Source organism: Borostomias antarcticus (genome assembly GCF_949987555.1).
Source record: "Borostomias antarcticus genome assembly, chromosome: 13".
In the NCBI taxonomy this organism is placed as follows: Eukaryota; Metazoa; Chordata; class Actinopteri; order Stomiiformes; family Stomiidae; genus Borostomias; species Borostomias antarcticus.
The window spans coordinates 4,502,162-4,515,992 of NC_140246.1; the positions used below are offsets into that span (position 1 = coordinate 4,502,162).

The 13,831-nt window shown below is 49.2% G+C and overlaps 1 protein-coding gene across 2 annotated transcripts in view; it reads left to right on the forward strand.

Moving 5' to 3' along the window:
* The window catches only part of cnot4b (CCR4-NOT transcription complex, subunit 4b), a 34,953-nt gene extending 26,835 nt beyond the window's left edge, over nucleotides 1-8,118 (forward strand). Inside the window, exons 12-13 of one of the 2 annotated variants that reach the window (XM_084447537.1) lie at nucleotides 4,615-4,857; nucleotides 5,930-8,118. In XM_084447537.1, the coding sequence (XP_084303663.1) occupies nucleotides 4,615-4,857; nucleotides 5,930-6,255 (569 nt within the window). In that variant the 3' untranslated portion in view covers nucleotides 6,256-8,118. The remainder of the gene's footprint in view (nucleotides 1-4,614; nucleotides 4,858-5,929) is intronic. The other variant, XM_084447538.1, reaches the window with a different exon arrangement.
* The last annotated feature ends 5,713 nt before the right edge of the window (nucleotides 8,119-13,831 follow it).

Genomic DNA, 13,831 nt, shown 5'->3' on the forward strand with positions numbered 1-13,831 from the left:
CTAAGTTAAATAAAAGCAATGTTCGTTTCCCAAGTGTGACACTGCACTGCCTTCTAGTGGATGTATTCAACGTACACACAACCAACGTAAAGGACCCATGGAAGTATGTGTGCACTGGACAGTGACTGTTATAACGTTTGAAACGGACGGATAGATTTTCGTACAAAAAGGGAGCATAAATAAGCCTTTAGCTTATTAGCATCAGACACTTTCTTGCCTCAGCCTCTCAAGTAAACACACAAAGCCGGGCAGATTTCCACCTGAAAGAGGAGAGGATGTAGAAGGCGAGGGAGGCTTAGTACGGCTTACCGTTGGCTACAGACTACAGGAATTGGTTACCCAAAATCCTCGAGGTTTGCCGAGCCCGGGGCCACTCGTGCTCTTATTTAAAGAGTACACCCTATAAATCATTCATCATCTCTGACGCACCCCGCTTTAATCCAACCAACGGTGTCTTAAGGGCATCTCTTCTCGTGTGGGTTTTACGCCTGAAAGTAGTGTTTTGGCCCCGAGTCATTGATTCAAATGAACGCACAGCGGAGTCAGCCCTGTGGAGTCATGTGGAGTCAGTGGATAAGACGACACGGGGCCCCTCATATGGAACAAACCCAGCTGTTTTACCCTGGCGAGGTGAGAGTTGCCGTGGGACTTGGCGCATCCCCAAGGCGGTTTTTAAAATCTGCTGCACACGCCCCCTACCCGGGTACGGACTAGCCTAGGCGTGACATCTCACATCGCAGGCACAGGAAGACTGGAGTTGTGCCGTGTGTCTCGCTGTGAGGAATATATTGTTTTGGACCCTACGGTACAGTCTCCAGGGACGAAGAGGGTTCCCAGACAGCTGCTCGAACCGGTTTGTACTGACGTTCCTCGTTCTCCAACCTCAAAACGAGTATCATGACAGAGCAAAAAGACAAACGTGTGTGTGTGTGTGTTAGTTATAGATCCGAGCTCCTCCCGTTTTTCACCTGTCGCCGACTTTACCCACCCCGCCTTTTGATTGGCCGCCTGCCCGGATCCGTGTCGGGGGAGCACCTCGGCCCCCCCTCCCTCCGCTTCCGTTTTTAGACTCTGCCGTCCGCCTCAGCAGTAGGCACTCCTGGCAGCGGCGGATGATAATTTAATTTTGCGCCGGTCCAGCGCCCTCTCCATCTTTATTCAGCCCTCCCTCTTGACCTCGAGCAGCTCTGCCAAGAAGAGGCCAGACACCCCCCCCCCACACCTCCCCTCCTTCCCTCTCCTGGTGAGCTGGAGGTGGGTGGCCAGATAGAAAGTGGCCCTAAATGGAAAATGATGTCCCCGGTCGTCAGCTTGGCACCTCCGGTGGACCGGGGCGGTCCCAGCCTCAACACCTTGGTCAGCTGCATTACACACGAGGTTGGGCAGAGTAGCAGCGCTGGAACAGACCGGCACACTGACCTGGCACGGTCACAGAGGAAGCACACGCAAATACAGAACAAGTAATGTAGCCCACACACACACACACACACACACACAGGCAGTCGCTACACACCGATGTGCACACACACCAAGACATCGAATTCTTCACCAGAAGGAAAACCTAGTTTCACTAATCGAGTGTCCTGTATGATGTAGTTCTGTATGTGAGAAATAAACACAACTATGATTTGAAGTAGACTATATGTTGGGAGAATTGAGAGGCGCATGTTAACCTTAGTCATCCTGGTGAGGGGTGTGTGTGTGTGTGTGTAAGTGTAAAAGTGTGTGTGCGGCATACACACGTCTGCAATATCCGTCCCCGCCGAGTTCGACCGTGAGCTCAGACGAGGCGCCGTCGGAACAGAAGTGACGGCTTGTGAAGACGGACGCGAGTGAAAGGACATTGGCGCTTGACGGCCGGTGTTACGAACGCCTCTCACCCCCAACAGCAGAGCCATGAAAGCAGGCCAGGCCAGTCCACTGTTAAATAACACTGCAGAGCCATAACACTATGGCTCTGCTAAAATTGATATTCGGAAGCCATCTCTGTCTGTCTGTCTGTCTGTCTCTCTCTCTGTCTGTCTCTGTCTCTCTCTCTGTCTCTCTCTCTCTCTGTCTCTCTCTCTCTCTGTCTCTCTCTCTCTGTCTCTCTCTCCCTGTCTCTCTCGTTCTCTCTCTCTCGTTCTCTCTCGTTCTCTCGCTCTCTCGTTCTCTCGCTCTCTCGTTCTCTCTCTCTCTCTCTCTCTCTCTCGTCTCATGAATTAAACATGGGCCGGCTTGTTTATCTGCGGATGCCACCGGTAACATAGGTGATGATGTTAATGCCAGACGCGTTTCCCTGCTCCTCTACATTCAAATGAAAGGGGGGAGGGGGGCACCGAGAGCCAAGATCACAGGGGGATTTTGAAGGCTTGATTATACAGGGAGGGCGCTTGTCTGTTGTTCATAGGCGATGCTTTCCTTCTTCAGGCCCACCCCGCCGCCTGTATGCATATCCGGAGGAGCCGTCTTCAAAGTGACCGTAAAAGTGAACTGTGAGATTTGTTTCTGAACACATCATACGTTTTGGGAAGGTAATTGCTGGAAATGCGCGGGGAGTCTGTGAAGGATGTGGCGCCGAGTTGTGGGGTTGGACCAGTGAACTGTTTTTCATATTTTTTTTTAAAAGACGAGGCCCTACTTATCATGGTGAGCGCGCATTGTGATGCGTACAGTGATGCGTTGAAACTCCAAATGGTCTAAACGGCAAAATGAGCTGTTTTTGAACTAGGTTTTCTTAATACTTCTGAATGTTTATTCTCATTCAGACAGTTGTGAATGCTATAACGATATAATTTTGATAGCATTTTTACCATTTCGAACCAGGTTTACGGTCACTTTAACCGTTGATTTTGACATTGAATCCAATGCTAGAGAATGCCATTCTATTTGTCTGCTGGTTGTTTTCCAGACGTCCCCCCTCTACGCCCCCGCCAAGAATGGTGCTCTATCCACCACCAGAACTCATGAATCAGCCAGTAGCCACCCATGGTCTGTGGGTGCTGTAACATGGACACCCAACAGTTATGCTGTCTATTAGTATTTATTATTCATAGTGCGCCGGAGATTGTCCTCTGTCTTCCTCAGGAGGTTCTCGCTGCGGGCCCCCCCCCCCACCCTCGTTAAAGGCTTCGCTCTAAATGAGCCTGCCTCTAATGAGTCCACACACACGCCCGCACACTCCACGGCACTCCGTGAGGAGACCGGTGTGTGTGTGCGTGTGGACGACAGCCTAGAATCTCTCAATGCTACTAATTATATCCAGAGAATGTCTTCCCCATTAGTTGGGATCCTTGAGCGAACGACGTTACAGCCCCATGGGGGGGCGGTCCCATCCAGCCTCGCTCTGTTCTCGTCCCCTCTAGCGGACGCCACCTGGCGGCTTATCCTCCGCCGTGGTTGGCTGAGAGCAGCGAAGTGGCTCGGTGTCCAGTGTGTGTGTGTGTTCCCTTCCCGAGTGTGACGTGTCCCCGATGTGAGCCAAAGCTACAGCCTGTCTGTCGCCTTCGCAATCAGCCGGCCGGATAATGCAGCCGCAGTCGCCACATGTTCAGGAGGGGCCGGCCAACTGTTCAGCTTGGCGCTCGCCTCCGTAGAGCCCCTCTACCGGAAGCCGCTCCCCGCGTTGATGTCTCCCGCCGGAACGGCCGCCTCGCTGAACACAAGGCCCGACGACCAACTTCTGTTTGCGAGTGAGAGGGAGAGAGTGAGAGAGAGATTATTTTTGGAGGAGAAAGCAGCTAGTCGGCCCGGTGGGAGAAGCTTCTGTCCTGGACGGGAAATGCTAGGGAGGGACGGAGTGGTGTTGCTGAGCTCGGACAGGAGGAGAGAAGCAAGGCCAAAGTCTCCCCCCCTCCTTACATTTCCCATAACTTTCATCAACCCCTCCTCTCTCCCTCGCCCCTCTTCCGCTCTCCTCCGCCTCCCCCTCCCCCCAGCAGGCTGACAGCAGGACAGCTGGAAGCTTGACTGTCTAAATAGAGCAAAAATCACATGTTTACTTTGGCAGACGACCCGAATAAAGAAAAAATAATTTTTAAAAAAGAAAGAAAAAAAAGGTTTTATTTAGAGGCTCGGCCCCCCCCTCTGCGGAACGTTAAATACGGAACCAAACGAGGGCCAACAGCCTGACGGAGGACTTGAATCAGCAGTGTCTCCAGTAAACGTTCCCCGTCGCAGCGGAGGGACTACCAGCGCGGTAGGACCATCGGAAGTAGACTGTAGTCCGTATATCCGTTAACGGAGTAATCGAGAAGCCCTTCCATTCTAAAGATAAGCTACGGCCACCGTTATGGAGTTGGATGCTGCATATGCTGCTTGACATACGAGCGGAGTCACCACTGTCCTGCTGTGTCGCTTTTTAAAGGAAGGAACACGCCAACCTTTGGGGGAAATTAGCTTATTTGTCATCTTCCCCCAGAGTCGGATGAGAAGATGCATTCCCTTCTCTTCTCTGTGTCTGCAGTAGGAAGCACTGGGAAACCCCGTTAGAGCCGTTAGCCTAGCTCGGCTCAAGCGCTGGAATTGGATTTGAAGCATTAGCCTAGGCTAACGTCTCTAACGGCAAATAAGCTAATTTCCCCAAAAGCCGGCGTGTTCCTTCAAGGGCTGTTGTCTCTCTCTGTTTCTGTGCAGAAAACAGCGGCTCGGTAGAGGGTATTAACGTGAAAGAGTGGCAGGATGGCCTTAGGGCGCTCTTGCCCAACATCAACATCAACTTTGGCGGGCTGCCCAACTCCTCGTCTTCCTCCTCCTCCTCTTCCTCCTCCTCGTCCGGCGTTAACCATGCGGGGGCGCCGCTGGGCTCCACCGGGGGCATCACACATAGGCTTAGCTGGGACGGGACAGCCAGCTGGATGGACCCAGCCATCATCACAGGTAACTGGACACTAACCAGGGTGGCACTAGGACCGTGATTGTAGTGTGGAGTGGAGGGTTCAAAACTAACTTGATAACGTGTGTGTGTTTGTGTGTATGGTGCATGTCAACCCCTTGCCTCTGATTGGCCAACCTATCCTCTAGCCGCCCGTTTGTGTGTGTGTGTGTGTAGTCGCCGTAGTCGGACTGAGCATGTGCAGTCCTCTGGCTGGTGACTTCTTTCCCTCCCCTGAAACGGCCCGGAGGGGAAGCAGTGATACTCATGACGGGCGCTTCCTACGCAATTAGACTTACGACGGCAAATCTCCTTTCACACGCCCACGCCACTGATGATGCCGCACACGCAGCGATGACTAGGACCTGACCTTCCAACGCCTCTGCCCGGAGACTGAAGACTCTCCGCTCCCGAGAATGGACTGGTTTTTTTCCCGTTTATTCTCCGTTGTAGGGACGTCGGGCATGAAAGGAGTATTTGACGGCGATCTGTTTTGACTAAGAGCAGTCGAGGAGCACCCGAAGCGGTCTTGAGTTAGTACGCTACTGCTCATCTCGAGGATTAAGACCGATACAATTAGACTCTTAAATTCAGATCAGTCGGGCTACTGACGTCCAGCGGCCAACGCGTTTCCCCTAGCAACGCCCCAGTATCGCCCCCAGCCAAACTCGACAGCGCTTATCGGACATTGACCGATCAATGCGCTTAATCTGGGTGCCTTCCCACTCGCCAGGGCGGAGCACCAATCAAAGGAAGGCTGTCGTGCCACCCCATCCCGCCCCCACCGAGCCTACGGGCTGACCAAGCCTCCCTAGAACCTGACGAGCTCTCTCACCCCCAGACCTGGGGGGGGGGCAGTATTTAGGACCAGCTCCTCTCTGATGCCTCTCGAGACCTTGCCAGGGGTTTCGCTGCTCCACTTGAAGGGTGTAGAGATTATGATTTGCTCTGAGATACGGGTCTTAACTCTCTCTCTCTCTCTCTCTCTCTCTCTCTCTCTCTCTCTCTCTCTCTCTCTCCCCCCCTCTCCCTCTCCTCCCTCTCTCTCCTCTCTCGCCCACCCCTCTTCTCTCCCAGGTATCCCGGCGTCGGCGGGCAACAGTCTGGACTCCCTCCAGGACGACAACCCCCCGCACTGGCTGAAGTCCCTGCAGACCCTCACAGAGATGGACGCCCCCCCCAGCTCCGCAGCGCCACTCCCCCAGCACCCCCCTCCACACAGCGTCCCGTTCGGGAGCCAGCTCCCCCTCCACAGAGGCGGCTGGGCGCCCTACCCGCCTCCGCCCGCCACCAACCCCGCCAGCCATTTCCACTCCCCCCCTCCGGGCTTCCAGACAGCCTTCAGACCCCCTGCCCAGACCCAGACGGACCTGCTACAGAGCGCGGCCATGGATCGCCACTAGGGACTGTGAAAACGCGCGCGCACGCACACACACACACCGGCGAACCCCCACAGACGAGACGACGCACACACGTATACACCAAAATCCGCAGAGGAACAGAAATACAGAACTATTAACAAAATAATAACAATTATATACTGTTTTTATTTCTTCCCTCTCCTGGTCCTGATCTTCAAAGCTCCTGTGTTTCTTTCTCGGTTTTCGTTTGGTTGTTTGCCTTGGCCTCGAGCGCGCGCTATCCCAGCCACACGCCCCGCCCTCGTCCGCCCGCGTCCCGGTCACATGACCCGCCGGGAGCGTCTCCTTGGCGGCAGGCAGAGCCAAGATAGATGCCTCGAGATGCCTCGGGATTGGCTGTTGATTAATTAGGGGTTACTGAGCACAGCACGGGGGAGTTGACCTCATAACAAAAATGGCAGTCGTCCAAAACAGCGAAGTACCGGCTCACAGGAGGCGCTTGACACGTAGAGAGAGAGAGGGAGGGAGGGAGAGAGAGAGAGAGAGTGAGAGAAATCATCTTTAAGAGGAAAATAGTTTTGAGTTCAGTTGACGGATGCTCTGAAGGTCTCACAAGTTAATTAAATGAGTCTGCCTCCAGAGCTCGGCCATAGAGCTCATCACCTCCGTCTGGCCGCCACCGAGCCCCAGGGCACGCCGCCGCCGCCCTCAGAAATCAGGTTTGCGTCTGGTGAAAATATCAGGGTCCGCCGGTGTTGTTGATCGAGTCCGTTACTTTCGTTCCATTTCAATCATAGGGTCAGAGGGGTCAGAAGGATCGGCGCACGCTAATGGCCTTACTGAGCTCGCGTGGACGGCCACGCGTTCCGTCGCCTTAGAGAGATTTGATGCAGTTGCACAGAACCTTGGCTTTAAGAGGGTGTAGGGGCCCAACCCACACACGCGCACAAGGCGTCACGACTCAACCTCTGTATCAGAGGGTAGTCCTGCGCCACACCATAAGGGGGCGCCCTCTCACCCAAAAGGAGCAGGGTAACTGCCGTCTGACCTGTTCAGCGCAGCTGCTGCGGGATAGGGGAGGGTCACGGGACTCGTGAGCGCCACCATGTGGTACTCACTGGTAGCAGCCCTCGCAGATAACATGGAGCTGGAGCTGTGTGTTAGTGTGCGTTCGTGTGTCGTCAAAAACGTCAGCTACACCCGGATTGAGGTTGCTCTCCATTCAGGCCCTAGACAAAGAGGAGGATGGGGGAGACTGGGTTCAGTGAGGAAGAGGGCGCCATGATGGTCATGCCTTTTGTTTCGGTGTCTGCTGAGGGGAAGGCGAGTGTTGGTTTAGTGTTCGTTAGTTGGATGTTTGGCATGTTGATTTTAGAAGATAACCAAATCAGGAGGATAGGGGGCATGTTTACGATTCTGAGGAAGACGTGTGTTTTAATCATTGCTAGACTAATGCTTGAGGATATATTCTGAATAAATTAGTGGTTTTAGAAGGATCAGATGCAACTACCATGATGCAACTACAGTTAGATGGGCAACGCTTTCCCACTCCTTATCCCATCTCCCAGACTGGTGTTTCTTGAGACGTGTGTGTGTATTGGGATAGTAGCTGCTACAGGTCAACCCAATCCGTCGGCAACATTGGAGGATTCAACATGTGCCCCCATCTCCCAACAACCCCTCCACCATACACACATTGATTTAAATTGTCTTAGGTTTTTGTCATCTGCATTAGAGTCCTGACAACCTCTCAGTATTCAACAGTATTCATGTGGATTAAGGGTTTTAAAACTTGAGGCAACCACAGTCTAATCATGAGTTTTACACAGTGCTAATAAAAATATCTAAAGTGAAGAGCTGAAGGAATTGTACCTCTACAGTTCTGGAAGAAAAACTAAATCTCAAATAAAAGACAAAATGTGACAACTTGGGTTGAGTGTTTCTGCAGTTTTTATTTCTTCTACTCTATCCGCTGTCGGGCTCCATCTTTGCTCTTCTGTCCAAAGTGTGTTTTCACGTGAGACGTAACCAGTGCTCGCTCTCTTACTGTATCATCTCCAGAAAAACGACATATTCATGTTGTAAATGTAGTTTATTTCCATCTCAAGGCAACTATTGAGAGCAGGTGAATGTTGACATGTTCCACCGCGTGATTTTTTTTACCAACAAAGTTCTGCCATAACCACGCCCCCGCGAGTTTTCATTGGGTTAGGGATAGGGTTAGGGATAGGGTTAGGGTTGTCCAATGAAAACTCGCGGGGGCGTGGTTATGGCAGAAGTTGGTTGGGAAAAGAAATGACGCTGTTCCAAAACGCATTCTTTGATTGGCGTACAAGCTCATTAGTGCACAGTCTCGCGTGGCATGCACCAACCAGCAGCTCAGGAGAGCGAGCACCTCCCACTGTTCGTGCCGGGGATTGGGCGACCACGGCAACCTTCATTCCTGGGGAAGCGTTTGAAAGGTAGTGTGCTTGGTGTGGGCCAATTAACTTTTATCTGGCAGAAGAGGCAGCTGCTGGCAGATGTCACGGGTGAATTAAGCACTCAAGATGGCAAATACTTGCTTTGCATAATACTCGTTTGTGACATCGTCATGGCAGAAATTAGGCTACTGCGAGTCCGCACACTGGAGAGTATAAACTTGACTTAGAAATAAGGCTACTGCCATTCCAAGTTAATTGGCCAAGCCGGCTGAGAAATATTTTTCATAGGATTTTTTATTTATTTTTGTTGACATTTTTTACAGTGGTTCGATAGACAGGTGTATTCAGTTGGTGCTCAAAACGACTTTAATCTTTGCATGTTTTTTTTGTCAGACAATTTTCTTTGTCAAGTGTGTATTCTCTTCCTCAGAAGGGTATTCGGCTGAACTCTTGGGGGTTATCTAAATCCTAATTTGTGCACATCAAGGGGTTTTTTTTCTTCAAAATGCACCGCTCTTAAAGGCCCCTATTATGCTCCTTTTCAACAAGGTCTCTGGGGTCTCCAAAACATGTCTGAATAATTTTGCTGAAAATATCACTCAAATTAGGTATTCCAGCAGGCCTCCATGCCTCTCTGTTTCAGTCCTGTTCTGAACGCGCCGTGTCTGTTTATGTAGCTGTAGATGCAAATTACGTTTGTGAATATTTTTCTTTCTTTTCAGAGGAGGGGGTGATGAATCATGTCTTCCGAATTTGGCTGCTCACTATAAACTGTTAGTAGGCCCATCAGAAACGCAAATCCCCTGAAGTTCATTATAGTGTCACCAAATGGTACTTTTGAGACCCGTTTAGCGCATAAGTGGTCATAAGAGCAGAACCTGGCAACCTTCAAGTTTAGTCACACAAATCAAGGCTGGTCCTTCTGAACTGCAGATAGATTTTAATGGAGCGCAGCTGGCCTAAATGCATTCATGAAGTATTCATTAAGTACGATATATTGACTTTCCATCTCTTCAAATGAATCCATTAGTCCTCTTGTTCTCTGCAGAGCGTTCCCAGCCAAGCCCTTATGTAGAACAAAATCAGCCGATATCTTTCTCTCTCTCTCACTGTCAGGCCTGGATTACTTCCTCACTGAACCCCTCTCTCCTCACCTCTCTCTCTTCCCCCTCCTCTCTGTCACCCCTCTCTCTCGCTCTCTCCCCCCTTCCGCCCCACCCCTCTCTTCCCACTCCCCCTCTTTCTGCTGAAGTATGGCTGATATCCTGTTTGATTTGATCTAGTGCTCTTCGTCTCCCTTTATCTCCAGTGTCTCTGGACCAGTCGGGTAAATTAGCTGTTAGAATCACAATTGATTGTGTGTGTAGGGCCCATGTCCCCATAAAAAACATGGCCGCCAGGCTTCTGCTCACTCACCTGCTGCGTGACTCCTGCTTCAGGCTGTCAGGTCTCGAGTGATGTAAAACTTGCCCTTAGCACCGCGGCTCTGAAACCCTTCTAAGATCTACAGACTGCATGTCAGTATATTACAGCAGATGAAGACATATGTGGGTGGGTGCTCTGGGGGGAAAAAGTGAAAGAAAACGCTGTTTGATAACCATAGCACGACAAACGTCGTTAGTAAACACACCAATGAGATTTATTTCTTAATGATTTTACATTCCACAGTTGAACATTTCCAGGGTTTATTTTTTCTTAATTCATTTTTTTGTTTTGTTTATTCAACAGACACATTACTGATGTTAAAGGTTGATAGATCCTTTGTTTTTAATGTCCGTTCAAAATGAAAGTTGCAGTATCTCTGTTTGTTTTTTTTTGCTATTATACACCATTCAGAGACTGGAGCCCACATTCCCTTTGTGTTCACACATTAGTCAATCACACTTTTTAGGCATTTTCTAATACATTTCAGTCTGCATACATTTTCACTGGGGTTCAGAAGGGTTGGGTGTTTTCAGAGGGTTTTGCACTCGATAGTCTTTGCAGTCAATAACTACTTTTAACTAGTCTTGTTTTTGTTGTTACAGTATAAAGGCCTTGAGTTCAGTTCAAAGTTCTCGTAATACTTCAGTGCAACTGCATCAAGGTGTGCTTTTGTGACAATCTACCACACACACAATAGTAGTGTCCTATTGAGCACCAGCACATGCTTCACTGCCCATCTGCAATAATCACACAGACCATGTTCTGATGTAGGAATAAAGAAGCATGTGTGTTGTGTGTGTACTGTATCTGTGTGTGTATATGTGTGCGTGTGTGCACTGTATGTGTGTATATGTGAGCATGTGTGTACTGTGTGTGTGTGTACTGTGTGTGTGTACTGTATTAGGGTTGCCACCCGTCCCATATAATAAGGGATCATCCTGTACTGAGAAATAAAATTCACTGTCCCTTACTGAATCAATACGGGACACGATTTGTCCTGTATTTTCGTGCACACCCCACTCTAATGCATATAGCCTACACTACTACGTCTTCACATGCTTGGAATGATACGAGAAGTAACAAAACCATAGCCTATGAGAGCGCCTAGACCAGGTACGGTAATAGAACTCCGTCATGATTGAAGGCAGCCTTAAAACTTACAGTGATGATGAAACTTATAAACAACCATTATGCCAATGTCTGGTCTCTGTGGTCGTCCAGGTCATTTGCTATTTCCAAGTTTATCAGACCAAACATTTTGCCCATGTCTATGATCTGATGTTTATTGATTTGATCTTAATATAATCGATGTAGCTGTGCTTTAGCCTACTCTTATTGGCTATTTATTTCCTTCATTCATGATGAGAATAGCAGAGGACTTTGAACTTGATGCATTAAACATAAATTGGTGCAATTCACTAAAATGCAGGAAATGAGATGTCTGACACATAATCTCATGGGGGAGGACCCACAGACCCCTGCTTGATTTGTGTTCCGTGAGCATGGGACGGCTGGCAAGGTGTCCCTTATTTTTCCTCATTGAAGGTGGCAACCCTATACTGTATGTGTGTTTTTGTTTGCATGTGTGTACTGTATATGTGTGTGTGTACTGTATGTGTGTATATGTGTGTGTGTGTGCTTGAGTGAGTGAGCAATGGCTGACCTATTTTCATGTGGATGCCTTGTGTAGTCCTCACAGACTGAAATAAATATTTGGGCTGCAAGTATGTCAAGTAGCATCATCTTACGTAAGGCCGGCTGTGCTCCGTACCGGGGCCGCCCACCACTCCTCTCTTCCAGGTTGGCCTCTTTTAAAGACCCAACACGGTCCTCCGCTGCTCCCCTCTCCCAGAGGGATGAGGCCACTTAATCTCTCACTGTTGCTTTGAGGACATATTTTTCTAAAGAGGCAAAGCTCTTGAAGTGTGTCCGGTGGAGTTAAATGTAATTTCATGCCCAATTGCATTATCAGCTTGTGTCCGAAAATAAAGTTTTCCTGTCTAGGAGAAAAATATCCAGTCCACAAAGTCCAAATTGAGACCACTTTGCTATTCCCACGTCTCTCTCTCTCAGTGCCCGGTAAGTAGCCTACTTGACATGCTGCATGAATACATGCAGGTACTTCGGTCAAATTAGCTCTTGAAGTCTTAAATTACGGCGAGTATTGTAGAGATTCGGATTGTTGAGTCTAATTTCCGAGCAGTCGTTCTCTTACAGGCAGTCATATCGGTGATTGTGATCAGAGCCCTACCCAGCAAACACACAACGTCAGGGAGACGTTCAGATCATGTCTTAATAACGTCCGTCGGTCCAGAACCCCATTTGTACGTCTGCCGGACCCCTCAATATTCAAACGTCTGGCTTGGACCCCTCTAAGACGTCTGTGGACGTGCAGAATGGGTTCAATATCTGAACGTCTAAAAAAAACGTTAATTCTGGATCCTAATTGGATGTCTTTGGACGTCCGAAAAAGACATCTAAAAGACGTCTTTTAGACGTGTCTTTGCTCAGTGGGTAACGCGCATCAGTCTCTTTGGGATGGTGGAGAGGAACGTTTTTATCTTAAATGTCACACCAACCGTAACCTGTTTTTATTTTATTTTTACATAACGTTTGATCTTTTGTGACAGCTGAATGCATGTGACCTGTTGTAGAGGTCAGGGCATCTCCGTGGCGTCACAGAGGAAAGGAGAGGGGAGTGTGACTAAATGACCAGTCCATCACCATCACTGGTCGGACAGCTTCCGCCTGCCTGTGCACCGCCAAGGCCCAAAATGAAAACACGGGCAAATATAGGTCTGAATAAAAACGAATTGGGAGCAAGAAACATTACCATGTAATGCACCTGGTGGTTTAAACGACAACGTTAAAACAACAATCCAGATCCCATCTTGGATCCTAAGTGCTACGGAAGAATCCGCAATCTCTCCCCGACGCCTGCAGTTATCGTGGTATGTCATTTTGTGCTTGCCTCATTAAATACATTTGTTTCCCTCTTGCACCCCCACTTCCCCCATTCAATTTTAGAAGCTTGAAGATATACACGAGCTGTCTGTCAACCTCAAACCATGAGCTGAATCATTCATCCTCAACTCATTCACGAAGGCCCCGCAGAAAACCTGCAGTGTGTTCAAAAAATTACAGATCAAACGAGAGAGCTTTCCCAGCAACTTCCTCGGCTTCTTCACAGGTACACAGAATCCCCCTGGAAGAAAGCCAGCGTGTTCCCATCAGACGTGGTAAGTGCCACCTCACAGACATGCTTAAGGCAGCCGGGTGTTGTGACGTCCCGTAGCTAGCAGCTCGTCTTAGTGAGCGTGTGTCTACAGGGACAACCTCCCCCAAAAGATGACAAGACCCAAGTAGGGTGTGATGTTTAAACAGGATACTGCATCTTTCCTTTTTCCCTCTGATCATCAGAGAACCCCATCTTCCAGCCTCCGGGCAGAGCTTGACTTTATTGTCATTAGACTATAATAATTTTTACAACAGATGTTTGTTTTTTCTACAGAGACTGCAAAACCAGACACACACACACAAACACACACACACACACACACACTTACCTCTATGACTACGATGAAAAAAAAACAAAAAGACCACTTTCTCTACACGCAATCAATCACTCAAAGGCTCATTCACTGCGGATGGAAGGGTTTCAATTCAGTAAAAAGGAAAGACACTTGGAACGAGAGAGAGAGAGAGAGAGAGAGAAAGGGAGAGGGATGCATGTATAAAATCTTAAATGATACAGGAGGGTTTGAAGGAAG